Source organism: Orycteropus afer, unplaced genomic scaffold, assembly GCF_000298275.1.
Source record: "Orycteropus afer afer isolate SDZICR_OR568_19922 unplaced genomic scaffold, OryAfe1.0 scaffold00266, whole genome shotgun sequence".
NCBI lineage: Eukaryota > Metazoa > Chordata > Mammalia > Tubulidentata > Orycteropodidae > Orycteropus > Orycteropus afer.
This window is the reverse complement of record NW_006921853.1, coordinates 4159025-4181072: the sequence shown is the minus strand read 5'-3', so window position 1 is coordinate 4181072 and position 22048 is coordinate 4159025. Positions and strand designations below refer to the sequence as shown.

Genomic DNA, 22048 nt, shown 5'->3' with positions numbered 1-22048 from the left:
AGGGACGAGAGGGCCACGGCTTCCCCTTTAGAGCAGGATCTGCTGGCCCCGAGCTTGCCCCAAGGCCAAGGCCCGGAGAGCCGGCGCCGCCCCCGGGCCAACAAGCCCGAAGGGCCCCCCCCGTGGGGCCGGTGGGGCCGCGGCGGCTAAAACGGGGCGGTCGTCCCTTTAAGGCGAGGCCTCTAGTAGTCCAGCCCCCCGGCCCCTTTAAGACGACCCGACGGTGTCTAGCCGGCCAAGTGCGGTGGCCGCCCCCTGCTAGGGGTCGAGGCAAGTCTCCCCGAGGAAGAGGAAGGGCCACCCCTTTAAAAGGGGCCGAAAGCTCGCCCCGAAACGCAGACCTCCCCTTTAAAAGTGTCTCAAGTCCTCCGGCCAAAAGAGGCCACCCCTTTAATGAGTTCAGGGTCCGCCTAACAGTAGGCCGCCCCTTTAAGGACTGGGGAGTTAGTTCCCAGTAGTCCACAAGCGACCACTTCCCCTTTAAACTAAGTTTAAAGGACTTTTTGCGAGGAAGGTAAAAGGAGGTTAGAAACGCCACTCGCCCTAATTCTCCCAACAACACAGTTCTCAATTTGTCAGCGTCTGTTCAGCGGCTTCCCCTTTAAGGCTGGCGTTGGCGTCTGCCGAGTTCAGCGGCCACCCCTTTAAGGAGATTTAAAGGGGCATCCTCCGGGCCCAGCTCCTCCAGCCTCCGCCTTCGGTCGCCATGAAAGGCGCGAGGGGGGGCGGGGCCGCGGGGCCAGCCCTCCAAAGCCCCGGATGTGAGGCAACGGTGACGGGTAAAGCTTCGCCGTCTGCCGACATAAAAGTCTTTTCCTTTCTTCCGTCTCTGTCTGACTTGTGTGTTAAGGGTTCCGAGACGGCCGTTAGGCAGCACGGGAGCTCCAGCACACCCTCCTGTTGTCTCCTTTGGAGTCTTGGGCCTCTTCTCCACCAGGGCTTCCCTGCCCCACCTCCCCCTTCCTCCTCAGCCTACGCCTCCTTCCTCTCTCTGCCTCCTCCCACACTGCCCCCGCCCCTTTCTGCCCACCCCCTCCTCCAGTCTTAGTCGTTGATAGGCCGAGGAGTTTACGTCAAAACGAAGGGCTGAGTTAAGATCGGGGAAGTGGGCGATATGTAACCACCCTCAAATCTCGGATTGGTATACAGCAGATAGACCCCGCCCCGCAGAACTTGTCACTCAACTGGTTAGAAGTAGGTACTTGGGGAGGTCCTCCAGAGGACCCGCCTCTTCCTGTTCGTCACTGATTGGTCGGTCTTTTGACGGCGTTGAGACGGGAGGAGTTGGGATATAGTGCGTGAATTTTAAGTAGCGGTTGGCCGCTGGGCGGCGCGCGGCCGCGGAAGGTGCTGTCCGAGCAGCTAGTGAAGTCATCTCTTCCTTTCTGCCACTTGGTTTAGCCCGCTGGCTGCTTGCGTCTCGCGCACGCGCGTGTTGTTAGCATCACCCAGTTGGCAGCTCAGCTGGATCGCTCCGCGGAGCGATAGGGCTGGAGCGCACCGCGTGCTTTGCGGGAGACTGGCGCAGTGGCAGAAAGCCGCGGTCCGTTATCGCTCGGTTCACTTGAGAGATGTCTGGCTTGCAGTCTCCACGCTCTAATAACTGTAGAACGGCACTTCGCATTTGTGCTAGACACCTTCTCATGTGTTAACTCATTTTGTAGTTATTCTGTTAAGTAGGCACTGCTACTGGCCCCATTTTACGGAGAAAGAAAACTTGACAAACAGATTGTTTCTTAGCAAGTTTTTAGACTCAAGAAGCCTCCAGGGTCTGCATTTAGCCACTCTATTTTGCCTCTAAGTTATAAAATATGCAAAGTTCTGGCCTAATTGCCTGGGCTACCATTTTTAATACGAACAACGCATTGTAACTCACCTAGCTTGCTCTCGCATGTGTAAAATGACTTCTTATTCCCACTCACAGGGTGACCGTCTGTTGTAGATGCTTAATTACAGCTAATTATTCTTAGTTCCTGAATCCAGCAGCAGCTCCTGGTCTGCATGTCAGGAGGAACTGAATTGACTGCCATTTGACCAAGGCCTTGGTCCACTCGGCCTTTCAGTCTCCATGATGTATGAGAACTGGGAGAACCTGGCCCTGCCCAGGGTCTGTACAGGTCACAGGGTCATCTGGACCAGATTCAGAAGGGCTCTTCCACACAAAATTCTTACATGGAGACAGACTCCCCAAAGATCATGTCTCACCCCCCTTTCTCTGTGCCCAGCTCCCATTACTATTAGCTTGCATTGCCCCCATTTCCAAGTCCTCTGGGGGCAAAAGTGGAAACAGCCAATAACTGCCAATCACTCTCAATCTCAGCCAAAGATATACAAGAGAGTCAGAAACATATTGAAAACTTTACTAGAAATATAGAGAAAAAAAATTAATAACAACTGCCTCAGGTGGCTCCCCCCACTCCAAGATGGATGGATGGACGGACAGATGACACTCCTAGGTCCAGTGGGGCTGCTCCCCATCCATTTCCTCCTCCTCCTTCTCTTCCAGGAGCAACGCATCTAGCTCCTCCAGCCGTTGCTGCAGCAGCGGTCCCACGTCTGGGTTAGGGGCCAGGTTGGGAGTAAGGGTCCTGCCTGCTGCAGCACGTACCCCTCTGCAGGGCCGTCGGGAGCGAGGAAGGCTGCTGTCCCGAAATTCTACAGCCCTCCGGAGCTTCCTTGAGCTGGTGAAGATCAGAGTTCCATTGCGTTCCCGGGGTTCCTCAAAGATGGTCTCAAAGGTCCTGCCGGGCCGGGAGGGGTGCTGGTCACCACCGTGTCTCCTGGTTTCAGCCTTCCCTCTACCACCCATCAGCCCTCAGTTTCTCACCTCCTGGTTGTGGGTGATTGGTAATTCTTGTTGGTGTAAATTTCTTCCAAGCTGAACTCCTTCTTGTTCAACCTGGAGGCAAAGGGCAGAGGCCACTAAGAAACCTGGGGCAAAGTGGGTCTGCAGCTGTCATAGCTGCCCAGCAGGAGTGGGCAAGGCCTGGTAATATATACTCCAGCTTCTCAGACAAGTCAGGGTCCAGCAGTGCTACCAAAGTCAGGTTGTTCCAGGCTCAAACTCTATCCTTCCAAATGGAATACTCCAGGCTGGTCTAGGATCCCTGACAAAGTCACCCTGCAGGAATCCAAGCCCACACATTTGGCCAAGGCACTGACATGGGCAGTGAGTGAGCCTCTCACCTGACTGGTCGAGGCAGCCCCATGGGCGTAAGGTTGTGTTGAGGCCGGGCTGGTGTCCTGCGTATTCTAAATCGAGAAACCTTCCCCATGCTCTGCACAGAGGGAGCAGAGGGTGAGAAAGTGGCATGGGCTCAGGCCTCCACTTGGCACCTCACCATCACCTGTACTCCACTCCTACCTTGGTCTCAGGGTCTGAAAGGACCTGGTCCTCTGGGGCCCTTGGCTCCTTCCTCTGGGGTGAGCCCAGCCTGCAGAGAAGGTCAAGGTTCAGGGGCAAACAACATTCACAGCAACAGACCCATCCAAGGCCATGGCCAGGGCGTGAAGGTGCAATTACTGAGGGCGCTACCTGGGGTCTGCAGGCTCAGAGTAGGAGGACGTGGACGCAGTGGACGAACAAGATGTGGTGAGGGGAGGGGAGGCTCCCACTCCTCCGAGAGGAAACACCTCTTTCCGGAGACAGGGCCGAGGTGGTGGTGGGGCTCGGGCCATCTCTCCACCACCCACGGTATGGCGCCGGGGACGAGGACGGCTTAGATGGGCTGGGATGGGGAGCCAGGTGCGGGCACCTGGGCCAGGGGGCCCTAGATCAGGGCAGGAGTGGCTTCGGCCCAGAGAGGGCTTAGGGAGCAACGATGAGGGACCGTGGTCCTGAGCCCGCCACTGGCGGATAGGCGGCCGGGGACTGACGGTTGTGACACCCTCAGGTGCCCTGGACTGCTCAGCTTCTGAGATGGCAATCTTCAACTCTAGCTTCATGGGAGGTGCCGGGGGTGGGGGCTGCGGGGCTTTGTTGGGTGTGAGGAAGATGTCGGCAAAGCTCTCCAGCTTGGAGCGGACGGAACGGAAGAGGGGGGCCAAGCCCCAGGGACTGAGACGGGGACGTAAAAGGCTGGACGTCGGTGGGGTTGATGGGGACTCCAGGTCAGGATCTGGGGCTGAGGAAAGGAGACAGTCATAGGTGGGCTCTCCCCAGCTACAGATGTCTAAGCCCCATGTCAACAGCCTCAGCACCGTCCTGTTCCCCCTCCACTAAGCTTTGCTCACAGAGGACTAGGCCCACTCCTGCCAACTAAGCCCCTCATTTCAGAGTTGAACCTCAGGGCCCTGAAATCTCAATCTCATCCTCATGTGCCAGTCTCTGCCCTTGTCGGGGTGGTTAGTGCCATAGCATCCACTCCTGACCCATGGCAACTCCACGCACAAGGGGGTGAAATGCCGCCCAGTCCCGTGCCCTCCCCGCAATCGGCTGCAGATTGGACCGTTGTATCCCATAGAGTTTTCACTGGCTGATTTTGGAAGCAGATCACAGGTCTTTCTTCCTGGTCCACCTTGGTCTGCAAGCTCCACTGAAACCATTCAGCGTCCACCGACAGACACACACCTCCACTGACAGACAGGGGGTGGCTGGGCATAAGGTACAATGGCTGAGCATCGAACTGGGTCTTCCGCACAGAAGGGGAGAACTCTACTGCGGAACCACCAATGCTCTTAACTGAAAACTCACTACCATCCAGTCGGACCTGACTCACAGCAACCCCTCCTTGGGTTTTCAAGGTGGTATCACTACGGAAGCAGATTGCCCAACCTTCGTTCCGAGGAGTGGCTGGTGGATTTGAGACACCAGCCTTCTGGTTAGCAGTCAAATGCCTTAGGCACTACGCCACCAGAGCTCCCACCAATGATCTTAGAGGTGTCTAAATTCACTTTAACACACTAGTCTTCACCCTTAGGAGGTCTAAATCCCACCCTCAAACACCACATTTTGCCCCCAGAGAATCTAAAACCCACTTTCACATACCAAGCTCTGCCTTGCAAGGCGGCTGAGCCCCACCCCTACCTCTGTACCTGACACTTCCAAGCTCTACCAGGATTTTTCCGCATGCCAATCTCATCCATCTGCCTAAGTCCTTACCTGGTGGTGGGCTCTCTGAATGGCCTACAGGCAGGGCAGGTGACTGGAATGGGGGTTCCAGGTCCCTGGGCACAGGCAGTGGCTGGTGAACCACTGTCATGGGCTCGGCTCTGCAGTGAAGAGGCAAAGAAGGTGAAGGCTAGGGGAGCTTCCGAGACCAGTTCCCACCTGAGCCAGAACCTCCCCTTGTCCCTTAAGGCTTTAGAAAGTGCTACAAAGACTGGCGAAGTAAACCCTGAAGGTCCCAGCTCTGGCTCTCAGAGGTATTAGCTATTGAGGATCGCGTCCCTCGCCCTCTTACCTTCGTGCTGGAACGATGAAGTTGGAGGTCTCGTGGACAAAACCCTGGATATAAATAGGGCATGTATGTGAGGAGGTGGGGAAGCTGCCTGTGACCTGCCCCCCGGGCCTCATTTAGCTCTTTGCCCCATACTCTCAGTCTCCAGCTGCCTGCCTGGGTTCACATCAAAGACTATTTGACACATCTTTGCTCAGGCAGTGTCTACCATCTAAAGTGTCCTGACCAAAGCCACCCTAGACTCAAGGCTCTCTCGCTATCTTCTCTCCTCCTGGAACGCCCGCCCTAGCTGACCCTCTGCTAGCCTCACCCTAAGTTCTAGTACCTCAGCTGGGGGCCTGGGACCAGCAATGTCTTCCAGCATCACCACCAGGGTGGGCTGGGGGACCCGGTCCACCTCCTGTGAAGAGGACTCCTCTGGGCCAGGGCTTGTCCTTGGTCGTCGCCTCAGCGTTGAAGGGGGCCGGTGGACACGGCTCAAGGGCTCTCGGCACAAGTGCAGAGGATTGGGAGACCTAAACGGGGAACAGGAAGATTAGAGGGGCCCACCTGTGTCCCCAGCTTACCCTCCATCCTGCCATGCTCACCTGGGCTGTGGGGACCACACAGACTGTTGGGATGCTGAGGCAGGTGGTTGGCTGTGGACGGAATCCCAATGGTTGCTGTGGTGCAGAGGGATGGACGCTTCCTCTTGGGGCACCAGAGGAGCCTACAAGAGGAGGAGGTGTCAAGAGCAGGGTGATGGAAGACGGTTGGCCTGGGCAGGGTCCCCTGTGCCTAACAGTGCTCTCAGCCACAAAGGTAACAGAGATTGGGACTAGAATGCACTCAGTATCTCCAAAGAAGAAGCGCCTTAGACTGAGTTAGGGGCCAGATAGGTATTAGAACATTCCGAACTGCACAAGTTTATGACCTAGGTAATTTTCTCACCCAGGCTGTTTGGAGAAATGAAAAGTGACCTTGGGTGAGTCTTTGCCATATTTTATGCCCTAGTTATTCTTATCAGGAGCTCTGGTAGCATAGTGCCTAAGGCACTTGACGGTTAACCAGAAGGCTGGTGATTCAAACCCACCAGCCCCTCCTCGGAAGCAAGGTTGGGCAATCCTACTTTCGTAGTGATACTGCCTCGGAAACCCAAGGAGGGGTCACTATGAGTCAGGGCCAACTCGATGGCATATAACAACAACAGCAACAACAGTTATTCTTATCAGTAGAACCAATAGCCTCAGCCTATTTCCCAGGGACTCCCTTAGAGGTTTGCCTGAGAAGAAAGTGGAAAGGTTTCTCAGACTCAAGGAGGAGGAGGAGTCTGGTTTCAGCCCAACAGGTTTGTTGGTGAGGAATAGACACTGAAAATCCTACCCAGTTCCAGGCTGGAATAAGTGGGAACCAAGCAGGACTCTAACACGGAGGCATGGGAATGCCATGTTTGGACCCATGTCATCCTCACTAAGGGTCTCATCTGACTTTGGTACTGAGGAGTATGTCTGTGTGTGTGCCTGTGTGTGTGTGTGTGTGTGTGTGTGTGTGTGTGTGTGGTGAGGTATCTCTCAGTCCAGGGGGCTCACCATGTGGGCAGCCATGACATCTTCCAGCACCACGGCAAGGACCCGTCGGGAGGCTTTTTCCAGGGGCGAAGGAGCCCCCTGGAGCTGCAGCCTCGGCCGCTTTGGGCTCCCAGCTGCCCATAATGCTCGCGCTAGTGGCTGGCGGCACAGACGCGGCGGGCCAGACGGGCTGGAGGGTGAGGGAAGCAGAGGGCGGTTGCCTGAGTCGGTCGCAGGCTCTGTGGTTTCCCAGCACTGCCGCCAGGCTCCCGGATCAAGACAGGCGGGCAGGGTGCGCTCTCACCTGGAGTCCCCGGGCAAGTCCATGGGGGAAGCGGTGGCTCCGGGGGGTCCCTGAGGGATACCAGGCTGCGGCCTGGGGTAGGGGGGGAGCGGGGGAGCGGGGAGTAAGGGCCAGCCCCTCCCCCGGGGCTCCGCCCTTCATGGCCCGCGGCGCCCAGCAGCTCACGGGCCGGAGCCCTAGGGCGTGGATGGGCGCCCCCAGCAGGCCGCGGCGATCACCGGATCACTGGCACCCTGCCTGGCACCTGCCGCGAGAACCTGGATGGCGGCGGCCCCAGTTCTCCCCACGGCCCAAGCCTCCCGGGGCCTTTGTCCCTGAAGATTCCGCCCTGAAATCCCCCGGGATCCGCTGGGATCCCGGTCCTGGGAGGCTCCGCTTCCGCCGGATCACTCTGCGATCCTCCTCCACTCAGAGCGAGTAACCGAGGCCTCTGAAGCAATATTCCCACACACCGACGACCCCCCTCCCCAGAACCCCTAGACTGGATCCCCGCGGAAAGAATCCTACAGCGCGGTTCCGCCAATCAGACGCCGCGCGAGGATCCTCCTCCCCCTGTGAGCTCCGGCTCCGCGAAGCTCCACTCAGACAAGGGCAGCCCGAGCTTGAGCATCACGGATCTCGGTCTCGATCCCGAGAGATCCACTGTCAAGCAGATAGCCCTTCACTCCAATCGGGGAGTCCCGCCCACAGGCACCCTCCCCCTGCCCTCCCTGGATCCCGCCCAGCGCCTCCCCCACCGCAGGAACAGAAGGTTCATATGTTTCCTCTCCCCCACTCCGCTCCTCCCGCCCTCTCTCCAGCCGCTCCGTGCCCTCCCCCGCGCGCCGCTCACCGCCGCCTCTGGCGGATCCCGGGTCTTCGACGGCTCGCACCTCCGGCTCCTTTAAAACCAGCCTTACCTACTCCTGCCCAACCGCCGAGGGCCTTCTTCTCGGAGCCTTTGGGGACCGCCCAATCGCTGGTCCCCGTCTTCCGGGGTGGTGAGAAACGAAGTGAAGCCGCCTTCGAGGCCATCATCCCTAGGGGCAAGAAGCCAAATTGGGCAGAGTCGCCATCATAGTTGAGGGCAGGTAGCGTAGTCCTCGATGAACCGAGGTGGACGGGATGGCGTCATCTTTTGTAGGCCAGTCAGTGGGCGAAGGCTACTTCAGGTTTCCTGAGACATTTAGGGAACCCGGGTGAAGCTTGACTGCCGCCACGTTTTTTAAGGGCATCTTCCGGTTCTCTCACTTTAGGCCAATAAACGTGAACTGAGTGCTAACGATATGTGAACCTTCCAATTTGCTAGAGAGGCCCTATTTGAGGCCGCTTCCCGTACCTTTCGGGGTTTCCCAGCTGTCTTCGGTCCTGCAGAGTCAAAACGGGCTTCCCACGTCGCACCGTCAGTGTTTGGGAAAAGGAGGCGGGGGCCTTAAGGTTCGAGCAGCCTTGGCCAGGAGCTAGAGCTAGTGCGTTCTCCAGCCTCGCTGCTCACAGTAGATGTGCTGGAGGGACTGGGGTGAGCCGTAGTTGGGGAGGAAGCTGGGAGAAGTAAACTTCACTTCACCTGAGCGGTTGATACTTCTTCCCAGAGGAGTGGTGGTGTCTGCGGCCCGCGCAGAGGGCGTCACGCAGGAGACAAATAACCACCTCCGTGGGCTCGGGCCTTCTTCCCTCCGTATTTTCCCGGCTCCTAGGCGCCGTTCCCTTAGGGGCTTGCCTAATGGCGGATGCAAATTGTCCAGAGAGGTGGGGATAAGGGATGGGATCTCGCTGCTTGGAGAGGAAAGTGGGTTGCATCATAGAGTTTTTACTAGGAGCCTGGCTGTTGGGAGGAAGTGGGCACATACTGACTTCTTGCTCCGTGAGGGCACCCTCACCCGTTTAACCAAAGCCCGTGCCTCCGCTAGTTCTTCTTTCCCAGGATTCCCTCACCAAAATGGGCCCTTATTTTCTGATAGAACAAGAGAACTTGAAGTCTGGAATCCTGAGGCCAAGTTCAGGTGTGCTGAGGCACTCACCTAGCTCAGCATAATTTTCTAGAGGACTGAGTGATGAAACCAATGAAACAGAAAGTGTGATATGGAGAGAACAGAGTCAGTGAGAGCTAGCTTGGACACACAAGATTCCTCAACTCTGTCCCCAGGCCATATCCAGGTAGAAGCTCTCCCTGGACTTTGTAACACCAGGCCGGCTGGGTCCTCTGGAAATAGGTGATGGACTTCCGGTGGGAGTAGGCAGCAGCTCTTCCAGATAGAGGTGTGCTCCCAGCCCCTATCAGGGGCTTAGAGATGATGTGCGTTAGAGATGATGGTAATAACATCCAGCTGTGGGTATTTGGATCGCTTTCTCAGCCTTGATGAGTTGAGAGCCCATCTGTAGGCGCTCACTTTCCTGCTGAAACATACAGGTGCTTCTCAGGAAAAGCCTTGAAGGGCAGAGGAGGTCTGATTTAATTCTCCAAGTCTCTTCAAGAAGTCACTCCTCAAAGAGGAATGAGGTAGCCTAAAGAGAGAGTCTGGGACTGAGAATCTGGTAGTGGGAAGCCCAGCCCTATGGCCCTAATTTGGGGCACTGGAGTTCATCAAATTGCAGTCTAAGGCAGACTCAGGTTTTAGTTCAGACTAGCAACCGTGAGCCCCCATATCATCACACTCTCACCTCTGCCCTTTTTGGTGGCCAATATTTTAACAACCTCTGTGTATCCACCAGGCAATTCTTGTGGTGTAGTGACTAAGGCATTTGACTGCTAACCAGAAGGCTGGCGGTTCAGACCCTCCAGCCACTCCTCAGAGGAAAGACTGGCCAACCACTCTACTTCCATAGAGATACCTCCTAGGAAATCCAAGGAGGAATCACTATGAGTCGGATTTGACTTTTGACTTTGGAGGCAGCGAGTTTGGTTTTTACTTTTTTTTTTTTGCTCTATCCACCAAGGACCTCTGGTGGTACAATGCCTAAGGCATTTGACTGCTAAACAGAAGATTGGCAGTTCAAACCTACCAGTCTCTCTGTGGAAGGAAGATGGGACAGTCAACTTCTGTAAAGATTTACCCCCTTGGGAATCCAATAGGGGTTTCTATGAGTAGGGATCAACTCGATGGCAGTACGTTAGGGTTTTTTTGGTTTACCTATCCACCACCTGTGTAGGCACTCCAGGTTGTGGCCAGTGTGTGCTTATCCAGTGGTGCTCACTCACCTCCAGTGGGACAGGTTATGTGGCTGGAAATTGGCTAGTAGAGCACGTCAGTATATCTTTCTGCAGAACCTCTGGGCCTCTCTAGATGCTGGGTCTCTCATCTGCTTAACTATTCTTGGCCTCAGTGGTCTCATTTGTAAAAGGGGAACAATAAACCCTGTCATGACTAGCTAAAAATGGTTTTGGAAGATGAAGATAAAGCAAAAAGACACCTCTGCATGTGCTTGATAAATAATTTAAGTCTCTGGCTCCAGGTGAAAAGAATATAATAGCTGCCTCTTCCTCTTCTCGGAACACCCGTCATCCCCTTTCTGGTCCTGAAGCCAGCTGCTCTGCTCGGTACCATTCAGTAGCAGCCTCTTGCCTGAGGCCCAGATCAGCTGCGTAAGTTGAGGTGGGATGTGGCTGCACTTGCAGCCGGAATGCTCCTTAGAGGTGAGAATGGCCAGACTTCGTCAGAAGGGACCAGTCCCTGGAGAAGGATATCATGGCTTGGTAAAGTGGAGGGTTAGAGAAAGAGGGGAAGACCCTCAACAAGATGGACCGACACAGTGGCTGCAATAATGGGCTCAAGTGTAGCAGGGATTGTGAGGCTGGCCCAGGACCGGGCAGTGTTTTGTTCTGTTGTGTGTCGGTTTGCTGAGTCGGAATCAACTCAACAGCACCTAACAACAGGAACAAGAGCTAATTAATCCCTTGGTGGCCACAAGCACCTCACATTTGCGTAGTCCTACCCAGTCATTTGGTGGCCCCGTTTACTCTGCTGAATGTTTAGATGGGTTGTATTAAGTAATTCACTGCACTGCAACGTGCCAACTCCAAATTTATCCTTTTTGCCTGCTCTGTGAAAATGGATTTGGGCACTTTAAATTATTTTTTCTTTGCTACCTGACACCATAAGGAGTTCTGGTGATGCAGTGTTAAGGCATTTGACTGATAACCCAAAGGTTGGTGGTTCCAACCCAGCAGCTACTCCGCAGAAGGAAGGTGGGGCAATCTACTTCCATAAAAACGTACTGCCTTGGAAACCCAACGGGGGTCACTGCTATGAGTTGGAATCGACTAGATGGCAGGGGGTTTTCAGCTGACATCACATGAAGTTTTGTCCGTGGATGTTTGGGGAGACATTGCAGTAAGAAAGAATTTTGCTTCCTGTTTCCAGTGGCCCGTATTACAGTGCAAGGGGGTTCCCCAACTCCCAGCTTCTGCAGCTCAGGCAGCTTCTCCAGCTCAGGCAGCTTCTCCAGTGCCCAGCTCCTGAAGTACACAGTGGCCAGCAGGACCCAAAGCCCAGCAGCTTCCCCTGGCAAACGTCTCAGAAGATTTTATAGTGGAGTGCCTCCAAGGAGATGTCTTCTTATAAGCTGTTGTTGTTATGTGCCGTCGAGTCAGACCCGACTCATAGCAACCCCTCCTTAGGTTTCCCAGGCATTATCACTATGGAAGTAGATTGCCCAACCTTCCTTCCAAGGAGTGGCTGGTGGGTTTGAAACGCCAGCCTTCTGGTTAGCAGTCAAGTGCCTGAGGCACTATGCTACCAGAGCACTCTCTATATTCTATTGCCTTCTCTTTCACTATCTAATCTTTTATTTCTTTAATTCCTTGTTATAGTTGGTAATTCTTTATATTAAACTTTTCTTGTTCAAATTAATATGTTGGTTCTGATTGGACCTAGACTCATGCTATCAACAACAAAAATACTAATATTTCCAGTGTTAAATACAATATCTGAATTTTCAAAGTCACTACTGTAAAGAGAGTAGGTGTGGTAGTTAAGGTTATGCATCAACTTGGCTGGGCCTGGGTCTGAGTGGCTGGGCAGCTGGATGTAGTTATTCCCTGTGATGAGACTGATAATCAGCTCCATGGTGGAATCTGTTGTGACCAGCTGAGTATATGCTTTAGGGATGGAGTCTGTTTCCAGTATATAAGGAGGAGCTTTGGGAGTGGTCTGTAGCTTTTTGGCACGCTTGGACCCTGCACATAGCTGAGTATTCATCCAGCAGCCTGCCATGTTTTCTGCCAGTCTTAGACTGTCTCTGGACTTAGACTGCCATGCTGTTTGATAATATTGGGACCGTGCCATTTTATTTGCCAACCTTGGGCTTGTCAGCCTTAGCAGCCAGAAGCTGTCTGAGTGAAGAGACACCTAAGTGTCCATCAAGAGATGAATGGAGAAATGAAATGTGGCATCCATGGAATATTGTTATGTTAACAGTACTCAGCTGATACATGCTATGACATGGATGAAGCTTCAGTGGGTCTGGAACAAGAGGCGGAGCTGAAGCCCAAGGTTGAGAGGCTTTCGCCCAGTCCCTGGAGCTGGCACTTCCAAGTTCAAAAGCCTCCAAAACTGTAAAAGAATAAATTCCTGTTTGTTAAAGTCACCCATTTGTGGTATTTTCTGTTAGAGCAGTATCAGAGGACCGAACAGTAGGCCATTTGCAAGAGAGGCATAAAATCTCCCTTGCAGACATACTACTTAAAGTCAGTTTGAACACTGCTATTACTTCTGAGAAAAAAAAAAAGAAAAAAGAACCCATATGGTGCCTATGAAGATAACTTTCTCACCTGAAGTCGAGAAAATGAAGCTGGGCGAGTGCCATGTTGTGTCGGTAGTTTCTGGCATCCTGTGGTTTCAGGTGGAAGACGGCTCTGGAAAACACTCAGAAAATAAGACGAGGTAGAAGTATCTACTGTGTGGTGATACAGGCTGGGAAGGCAGAGACAGTGGTAGGTACTCAGGGCTAGAGTTGGTGCTGCTGGGTCAGGAAAGTCTATGACACACAGAGAAACAGATTCCCATCACTGTGGCCATCAGAGAAAGAACAGGCTTAGACGTGGGACAGCGAGGTCCCCAAGAGGGGCTGAAATCTTAACCTGTCCCTTTATCTGTTGAACTCTAACCAACTCCAGACACAAAAGATACAATGATGAACAAGACAGCGAGATCTTTGTCATTACAGAGAGAAATAATAGCCCAGAGCGTAACGGTGTGATAAGTGCTAAGGTCAACTTATATACCCAAAGGAGAGTACAAGCAGAGTCAGGGAAGGTGCCCCCAAGAAAGTGATGAATAATCCAAGAATTTGAGGAAAGAGGGTTGAAAGGGAAGACTATGCAGTGAGTTGTCACAGCATGTACAAATGTCCAGAGGGGAAAATTCAGGAGGCTGTCCATAATTCGGTCACTATCAGTGAATGCACTACTTTTGGGAAACTATTTTACTGTGGTGAAATACATATAACAATGCATTTGCCATTTCAATCGTCTTTTGTGTGTGTACAATTCAGCAGCATTTATTATATTTGCCACGTTGTGCAACCATCACCACCATTCGTTTCCAGGGTTTTTCATCACCTTTAACACAAACTCAGTCTCCCTCCTCACTTCTCCCTGCCACACCCCATCATCATTAATAAACGGGTCTCTATGCATTTGCCTATGTGTGGGGTGATGTGTTACTGTCCTTCTATATCTGATTGATCTTCCTTCAACATGATGTTTTCAAGCTTTGTCCATGTCATAGCATGTATCAGCTGAGTACTGTTAACATAACAATATTCCATGGATGCCACATTTCATTTCTCCATTCACCTCTTGATGGACACTTAGGTTGTTTTCATCTTTTGGATATTGTGAATAATAGATTTTTCTTTCCTATTTTTAGTTTGTCATGTGCACCCATCACCTACATGCATTGCCCAATTTTCCATCACCATTAGTAGATATTCAATGCTTTTAAAAGAATGACCCTCCCACCCCCTTTGCTTTTCCTTTCCACCCTAGTAACCACTAATAACAACAACAACAAAACCACTAATAAATTTTGGTCTCTATACATTAGGAGCTCTGGTAGCATAGTGCCTAAGGCACTTGACTGCTCACCAGAAGGCTGGCGGTTCAAACCTACCAGCCACTCCTCGGAAGGAAGGTTGGGCAATCCTACTTCCGTAGTGATACTGCCTCGGAAACCCAAGGAGGGGTTGCTATGAGTTGGGGCCGACTCGACGGCAAACAACAACAACAACAACAACATACATTTGCCTGTTCCAGAAACTTTGTGTAAGTGGAATTATACAGAACAAATATTTTGAATGTCCCATCTACTCTGCTGAAATAAATTCATAGATGGTGCCATCAAGTCAGCTCTGATTCATGGCGACCTTATGTACAACAGAATGACACATTGTCCAGTCCTTTGCTATCTTTAGGATAGTTGGTATGTTTGAGTCCATTGTTATGAATCCATCTGATTGAAGATTTCCCTCCTTTTTGCTGTCCAAATACAATGTCCTTTTCTAGCTGTCTTTCCTGATGATGTATGTGTCCAAAGTAAGCAAACTGAAGTCTCACCAGCCTTGCTTCGAAGGACATTCTGATTGAATGTCTTCTAAGACTGGCTTGTTCATTTTCCGACGGGCCACAGCATATTCAAATTTCTTCCCGAATACCGCAATTCAAATGCACCAATTCTTCTGCCCGCCTTTTTCATGGCCCGGTGTTTACATACACAAAAGGTAGTTGAAAAGACCTCGCCTTGGTGAGATGCACCTTAGTCATGAAAGTGACAGCTTTGCTTTTGAACTTTTGCAGCAGATTTGCCCAGTGCAATACATTGTTTGATTTCTTGACTGTTGCTTCCATGGACATTGACTGTTAACCCAAGTGAAATAAAGTCATTAATAGCTTCATTTTTTTTTTTTTTTTGGTCCATTTATCATGATGTTTATTGGTTCAGTCGTGAGGGTTTTCATTGCCTTCGGGTTCAGGCATAATCTCCATACTGAAGCCTATTGTCTTTGACCTTCATTTGTAAGTGTTTCAAATCATCTTCATTTTCAGCAAGGGGGGCTGTGTCATGTGCATATCGCACACTGTTAATGCATCTTCTTCCAATTCCGATGCCTCCCTCTTCTTCCTGTTGTCCAGCTTCTTGCACTATTTGCTCAGCACACATATTGAATAAGTGAGGTGAAAGATGCAAGTCTAGCACATACCTTCTCCAATTTTAATCTATGTACTATCCATCCCCTTCAGTTTGAACTACTGCCACTTGATCCATGTATAGAGAATGCATAAACACAATCAAGTGTTCTGGAACTCCCATTCTTTGCAATGTTATCCATACTTACTTATGATCTACACAGTGAAAGGCCTTCGTCCAGTTGATAAAATGTAAGTAAACATCTTTCTGGTATTCTCTGCTTTTGGCCAAGGTCTCTGTGACATTAGCAATGGTATTGCTCACTCCACGTCCTCTTTTGAGTCAGGCTTGAACTTCTGGCAGTTCCCTATCAATGCCCTGCTATAATTATCTTTTAAATAATCTTCAGCAAAATGTTGCTAGCATGTGATATTAATGATATTGTTCACTAAGTTCTGAATTCCATTTAGAATTGGACACAAATTCTTTGGAATAGTGCAAAAAAGACACGGAGGCAGCATCTTCTGACTTCCTCTAACTTTACAAGAGGAAGACAGAATCACTATAAGCAGCTCAAGGTTCATTCCTATGAGGTCAGACGTGCCACGACCTTCCAGCCTTTTTACCAGCTTTGTCCCTCCCATGATACTCACCACTTCTCTGCTGGGTTCAGTAATTCATTGCAATGGCCACACGGAACTCACAGTCAACACTCACGATTATGGGATTTATTAGGGACATAATAGGCTATAACTCAGGTTCAGGAATACACTCAAGATACAATGCTTCGATCAGGACAATCTCCCTTCTGCTGTGCTGTCAGACACATCTCTCTGGACCTTGACCTCTTGGCCTGGCCTCTACCTCTGTGTTGCTCTGTCTCGTGCCTCTTGGTTCCACTGTTACCATCTCTCTGCCAGGGCGTCTCTCAGCCAAGGAGATCCAGGACAGGGATGCCAGGTCCAAGGACACACTCCACTTCACCTCCAGCTCTTCTCTCTTGACGTCAGTGAGATCCCCTCTCTGCCTCTGTTGTTGTTGTTGTTATGTGCCCTCGAGTTGGATCTGGTAGTGACCCCTCCTTGGGTTTCCGAGGCAGGATCACTATGGAAGTAGATTTCTCAACCTTCCTTCCGAGGAGTGGCTGGTGGGTTTGAACCACCAGCTTTCTGGTTAGCAGTCAAGTGCCTTAGGCACTACGCTATCAGAGCTCCTTCTCTGCCTCTAGGAGGGCTCATTTTAAGCCTGGCAGAGTGACAAAACTAACCAATCCCAACATCAGAGTTTTTCACACCTTATTTGCATGGTCTCACCCAGTAATCTGGTGGGAGTTACAAAGACTATGGCTAGAAAAGCCGTACCAAGAAATTCACTGCACCACAGTTGGTTAGTTAGCCATTTTCTAAATTTCTTGACCTATGAGAGTGAGTGTTTCCAGCACTGCATCCATTTGTTGAAGCAACCAAATTGGTATTCTGTCAATGCCGGGAGCTTTGTTTTTCACCAAGTCCTTCAGCTCAGCTTGAGCTTCTTCCTTCAGAACCAATGGTTCTCGATCATATTCTACCTCCTGAAATGCATGCATGTCAACCAATTCTTTTTGATACGGCGACTCTGTGAATTCCTTCCATCTTTATTGTTGTTAATCTTTTTTATTTATTTTGGTGAAATATACACAACAAAATATACACCAGTTCAACAATTTCTACATGTATAATCCAATGACACTGATTCCATTTTTTAAATTGTTAATGCACTATCCTTCTCCAAATTACTCCACCACCACTAACGTAAACTTTATACTTCCTAATCAGAAACTTCTCCATTTCCCCAGCTTCCAACCACTTAATAATCTTTGATTTCTACCTATTTGCTTCTTTCATGTAGGTGAGATCATACAGTATTGTCCTTTTACAATTGGCTTATTTCACTCAGCATATTGTTTCCAGGGTTCATCCATGTAGTGTCATGTGTCAGGACTTCATTTTTCTTTTCAGCTGAGTAATATTTCATTGTATGTATAGACCACATTTTGTTTATCCTTTCATCTTTTGATGGACATTTACTTGTTCCTACTGTGTGGCTATTGTGAATAGTAAGGCAATGAACATTGGTGTATAGGTTTCTGTTTGCTTTCCTGCTTTCACTACTTCTGTGTGTATACCTAAAATTAAGATTGATAGGTTATATGGTAGTTCAATGTTCACTTTTTTGAGGAAGTGCTAAACTGTTTTCTGTTTTTTTCTTTCTTTTTTTTTTTTTAATTGTGATTTGGGTGAAAATTTACAGCACAAATTCATTTTCCCTATAGCAGTTCACATACACTTTGTCTCATGACATTGACTACAATTTACCACAATGCAAAAGCTCCCCTCCCACTTCCTCCCGATAGTTACCTCTTCCCTGTGTCCATTCCTCCATGCACTCCTTCCCCCTGAGCTGTCTCCCTGTGCATAAACAGCCCTTCTTTCTCCCATGATTGTTCTCTTCAAGGAGTGTATCTACCTCAGGTAAATGTTCAACTCATATGCCTGTCTTTTGCTTGGCTGGAAGCCATAGGTATGGGTTCAATTCCAGACCTAAAGGGCAGCTAGAGGCCATAGCCTCAGTGGTTCCACCAGGCTCTATCAGACGAGTAAACCTGGTTCCCCCACTTTTTTTTCCCAAATCCTTTTCAATTTTGTTCCACACCGTTCTCCCACTCCATCCAGGATCTCGTACATAGATCCCCCTCCAAGTGGTTGACAGTCGTAGCCAGGCACCATCTAGTTCTTCTGGTCTCATAGTCATATAGGCCACAGATCGCATGGTGTACCAGTCACCTAAACTGTTTTCCATTGCACTATACCATTTTGCATTCTGTCCAGCAGAGGGGGAGGGTTCTATCTTCGCTACAACCTCACCAACACTTATTGTTTTCTACTTTTTGATCATTGCTATTCTAATGCGGCTGAGGTGGTATCCCATCGTGATTTTGATCTGCATCTCTGCAGTGTAGTGAATTACTTAATATGGCCACAGTCTTGGTGACTCCCAAAAAGTGACTAGGTAGGATTATGCAGATATGGTGTTTGTGATCCACCAAAGGGATTGGATGGCGTGTTGGGGTAGAACCATTCAAATAAGATGTATGGAACCTTAAAAAGGGGATTGGCCAGTTTTGCCATCCCACTATGCTTAAAAAAGAGAGCCAATCCCAGAATGGTGGGGAGGCCTCACTATCACAAAAAGAGATAGGAGCAGAGCAGGTCCTTTGAACCTGAGGTCCCTGCACTGAGAACCTCCTAGACCCAGGAGACAGAGAGAGAAAGAGAGAGAGAGAGAGAGAGAGAGAGAGAGAGAGAGAGAGAGAGAGAGAGAGTTGGAACACTGGAGATAGTGACAGTGAGAAGCAGGGGCAGAGAAATGGCAGCAGCAGAGGCAGCAGAACCAGGAGACCAACAAGAGATGGTGCAATGGGCTTCCTGGTCCATGGAGCTAGAAATCCCAGCACTCTGGGGCAGGAGACATCCTGGTAGAGTAGGTTGCTTCCTGGCACTTGCTGATGGAGCTAGGCTCGGTGACCTATGGAGCTAGAGAGCCGCATGCTTTTGGGCTGAGGTTTATTGGCTGAATGGAGTGCCTCTGGGCACTTATCAGTGGAGCTAAAGAGTTTTGTAACACTTGCTGAAGCAGGGCAGGGCCTGGGCCGGACCAAGGGGCCCAAGGGTCTGAAGGCCAAGAGGTCAAGGGCCAGGAAGAGGCCTGACTGTGGACACTGCTGAGAAGTTGTCCTGACTGAAGAACTGTATCCCGAGTCATTCCTGATCCTGAATTGTAACCTTTCATTTCCCTAATACCCCATACTTGTAAAAATGGTCTGTGAGTTCTGTGTGGCCATTGCAATGAATTATCGAGCCCAGCAGAGAAGTAGAGAGTGCCCTGGGAAGAGTGGTGCAGTGAATTACGTAATATGACCCTTCTAGCGTGGTCTTTGTGACTCCCACCAGATGACTGGGTGGGACTATGCAAATATGAAGTGTTTGTGGCCCAACAAGGGGATTAGATAGCTTGCTAATAATGTAAGTAAGGTATATAACACCTTTGTAGGATTTCTAGAAGCATAGTGCCTAAGGCACTTTATTGCTAACCAGAAGGCTGGTGGTTCAAACCCCCCAGCCACTCCTTGGAAGGAAGGTTGGGCAATCTACTTCCGTAGTGATATTGCCTTGGAAACCCAAGGAGGGGTAGCTGTGAGTCGGGCCAACTCGATGGCACATAACAACAACACCAACAACAACCCCTTTATAGGGGTGGGGCTGTGCAAATAAGTTGTATGAAACCCTAATGTAGGGATGTGTCAGTTTTACTATCCTGTTGTTGTTGTTGTTATGTGCCGTGAAGTTGGACCCGACTCATAGTGACCCCTCCTTGGGTTTCTGAGGCAGTATTATTACGGAAGTAGATTGTCTCATCTTTCTTCCGAGGAGTGGCTGGTGGGTTGAACCGCCAGCCTTCTGGTTAGCAGTCAAGTGCCTCAGGCACTACACTACCAGAGCTCCTTACTATCCTATGAGGCTTGAAATGAGCCATCTTAGAGGTGGAAAGGGGGGAATCTCACTACCATCAAAAAAGAAGAACCAGGAGTGGAGTGCTTCCTTCGACCAAGATCCCTTTGCTGGACCTCCTCAATCCAGGAGACAGAGAGAGATGAAACACTTGGCAGAGAGGGGTGACAGAGAGACAGCAGAGAGGAGGTGGTAGGAGGATGATGGCAGAGAGATGGCAGCATAGGCGGGAGAACCGAGAGACCAGCATAAAATGGAGCAGCAGGGTTCCTGGCCCATGGAGCGAGAAGACTGAGTGCCATTGGGCAGGAAGCTTGCTGGCAGAGTGGGATGCCCCTCTGGGCACCTATTGGTGAGCTCAAAGAGCTTCGTAACACTTGTCTGAGTTGGGGAGAGGCTGATGCCAGAGAGACGTGAGCTGTGGCACAGCTGAGAAGAAGCCGTCCTGACTGAAGAACTGTGTCCTGGGTTGTTTCTGATCCTGAATTGTAACCTGTTACTTCCCTAATAAATTCCGTAATTGTGAATATTGCCTGTGAGTGCTGTGTAGCCATTGCAATGAATTATCGAACCCGGAGCAGAGTAGAGGGTGCCATGGGAGGCAAAGTTGTGTCAGAATCGGTTAAAAGGGTTAGAGGGTGATGACATGTCTAACTTCTGCTTCATAGTAACCAGCCTTGGGCTTTGATGTTTATCTTGGTTCTCTTTCCCCCTTGTGAAGTTAGAGGAGGTCAGAGGCCACCACACCCAGTTTTCAGGAGGGATGGCTGGTGTCAGAATTGGTAAAAAGGTTGGAGAGAGGACCATTTATCTGACCTTCCTTTCATAGGAATCAGCCTCGGGCTGTTGATAATGAGAATGATTCTCCTTCTCTCTTGTGAAGTTGTGAAGTTAGAGGAGGAGATCTGACGCCTCCTTCACACCATTTTTATAATCTCCCTAATGTCTAATGAAGGAACCTTGGTGGCTGCTAACTGAAATGTTGGTAGTTCAAACCTACCAACGGCTCCTGAGGAGAAAGATATGTCAGTGTGCTTCCATAAAACTTTACAGCCCAGAAACCCCATGGGGCAATTCTACTTTGTCCTACAGGGTTGCTATAAGTCAGATTTGATGGCAATGGGTTAGTTTTTGTGTTTGTTGGTTGGTTGGTTGTTTTGAATGGCTAATGACCATTGAGCATCTTTTTTTTTTTTTTTTTTTGAGCATTTTTTCATGTGTCTGTTGGCCATTTGAGTGTCCTCTTTGGCGAAATGTCTGTTCCAGTCCTTTGCCCATTTTTTGATTAAGTTGTTCTGAAAGCTTTTTATATTCTTTGGATATTAGACCATTATTGGATATATGGCTCCCAAAAATTTTCTCCCAGTCTATAGGTTACTTTTTCACTTTTTTGATGAAGTCTTTGTTTTTGTTTTTGGTGAAAATATACACAACAAAACATACAGCAATTGAAAAATTTCTACATGTATCTTTCAGTGGCATTAGTTACAGTCTTCAAGTTGTGCTACTTTTTCAATATCTTTCTCTAAATTATTTCCCCTTCATTAACATAAAGTTACTACCCCCTAAGCTTCTCATCTAACCTTTTGAGTTGCTCTTGTCACTTTGATCACATATAGATAATTTTCAAAAAGAACACAACACTCAAGGCAAACATTCTTTACTAATTAAGCAAATCAGTGTTTGGCTTAAAGATGACTGCAGAGCAATAGTTTCAGGGAGTCATCCAGCCTCAAAGACTCCAGAAAATCTGAATTCTGGTCCACGTTTTACACCCTGTTGTTCAGTATTCCTCTATAGAATCTTAGCTCAAAACATCCCATCATGGTCACCAGGCACCATCTAGTTTCTCTGGTTTCATGCTAAATGAGGCACTTGATCATGGGACAGTTAGATATGCTTTCTCATTCTTCCTCCAATTCCAGGCTCTCCTTTTTCTGTTGCTGCTCCAGGGGAATAAAGACCAATTATTGTACCTTGAATGGCTGTTCACAAGTTTGTATGATCACAAGCATGGCACAATGAACTAGGAGGTAGATTTGATAAAGTTTTTGATGTATAAAAGTATTTAATTTTTTAGATGGGTGAACAGGCTGAACAATTGGGTGTGTCTAAATGGAGAGTGTATCCAAGATCATATATGGGG

At 49.8% G+C, this 22048-nt stretch overlaps 2 protein-coding genes across 2 annotated transcripts in view; both read right to left on the bottom strand.

The window, feature by feature from the left end:
• The window catches only part of FBRS (fibrosin), a 12125-nt gene extending 10501 nt beyond the window's left edge, over positions 1–1624 (bottom strand). Inside the window, exons 1-2 of the mRNA XM_007950243.2 lie at positions 1449–1624; positions 810–837 (exon numbers count right to left, since the gene is read on the bottom strand). Coding sequence (XP_007948434.2) covers positions 810–837; positions 1449–1624 — 204 coding nt within the window. The remainder of the gene's footprint in view (positions 1–809; positions 838–1448) is intronic.
• An 828-nt stretch (positions 1625–2452) lies between these two features.
• Positions 2453–7273, bottom strand: PRR14 (proline rich 14). Its single transcript, XM_007950242.1, has 11 exons — positions 7251–7273; positions 6968–7136; positions 5987–6108; positions 5725–5914; positions 5403–5446; positions 5102–5211; positions 3536–4124; positions 3365–3434; positions 3187–3278; positions 2828–2899; positions 2453–2741 (listed from the first exon to the last, which is right to left on the bottom strand). The coding sequence occupies exons 1-11, from the start codon at positions 7271–7273 to the stop codon at positions 2453–2455; spliced, it is 1770 nt and encodes a 589-aa protein (XP_007948433.1).
• Between the last annotated feature and the right edge of the window lie 14775 nt (positions 7274–22048).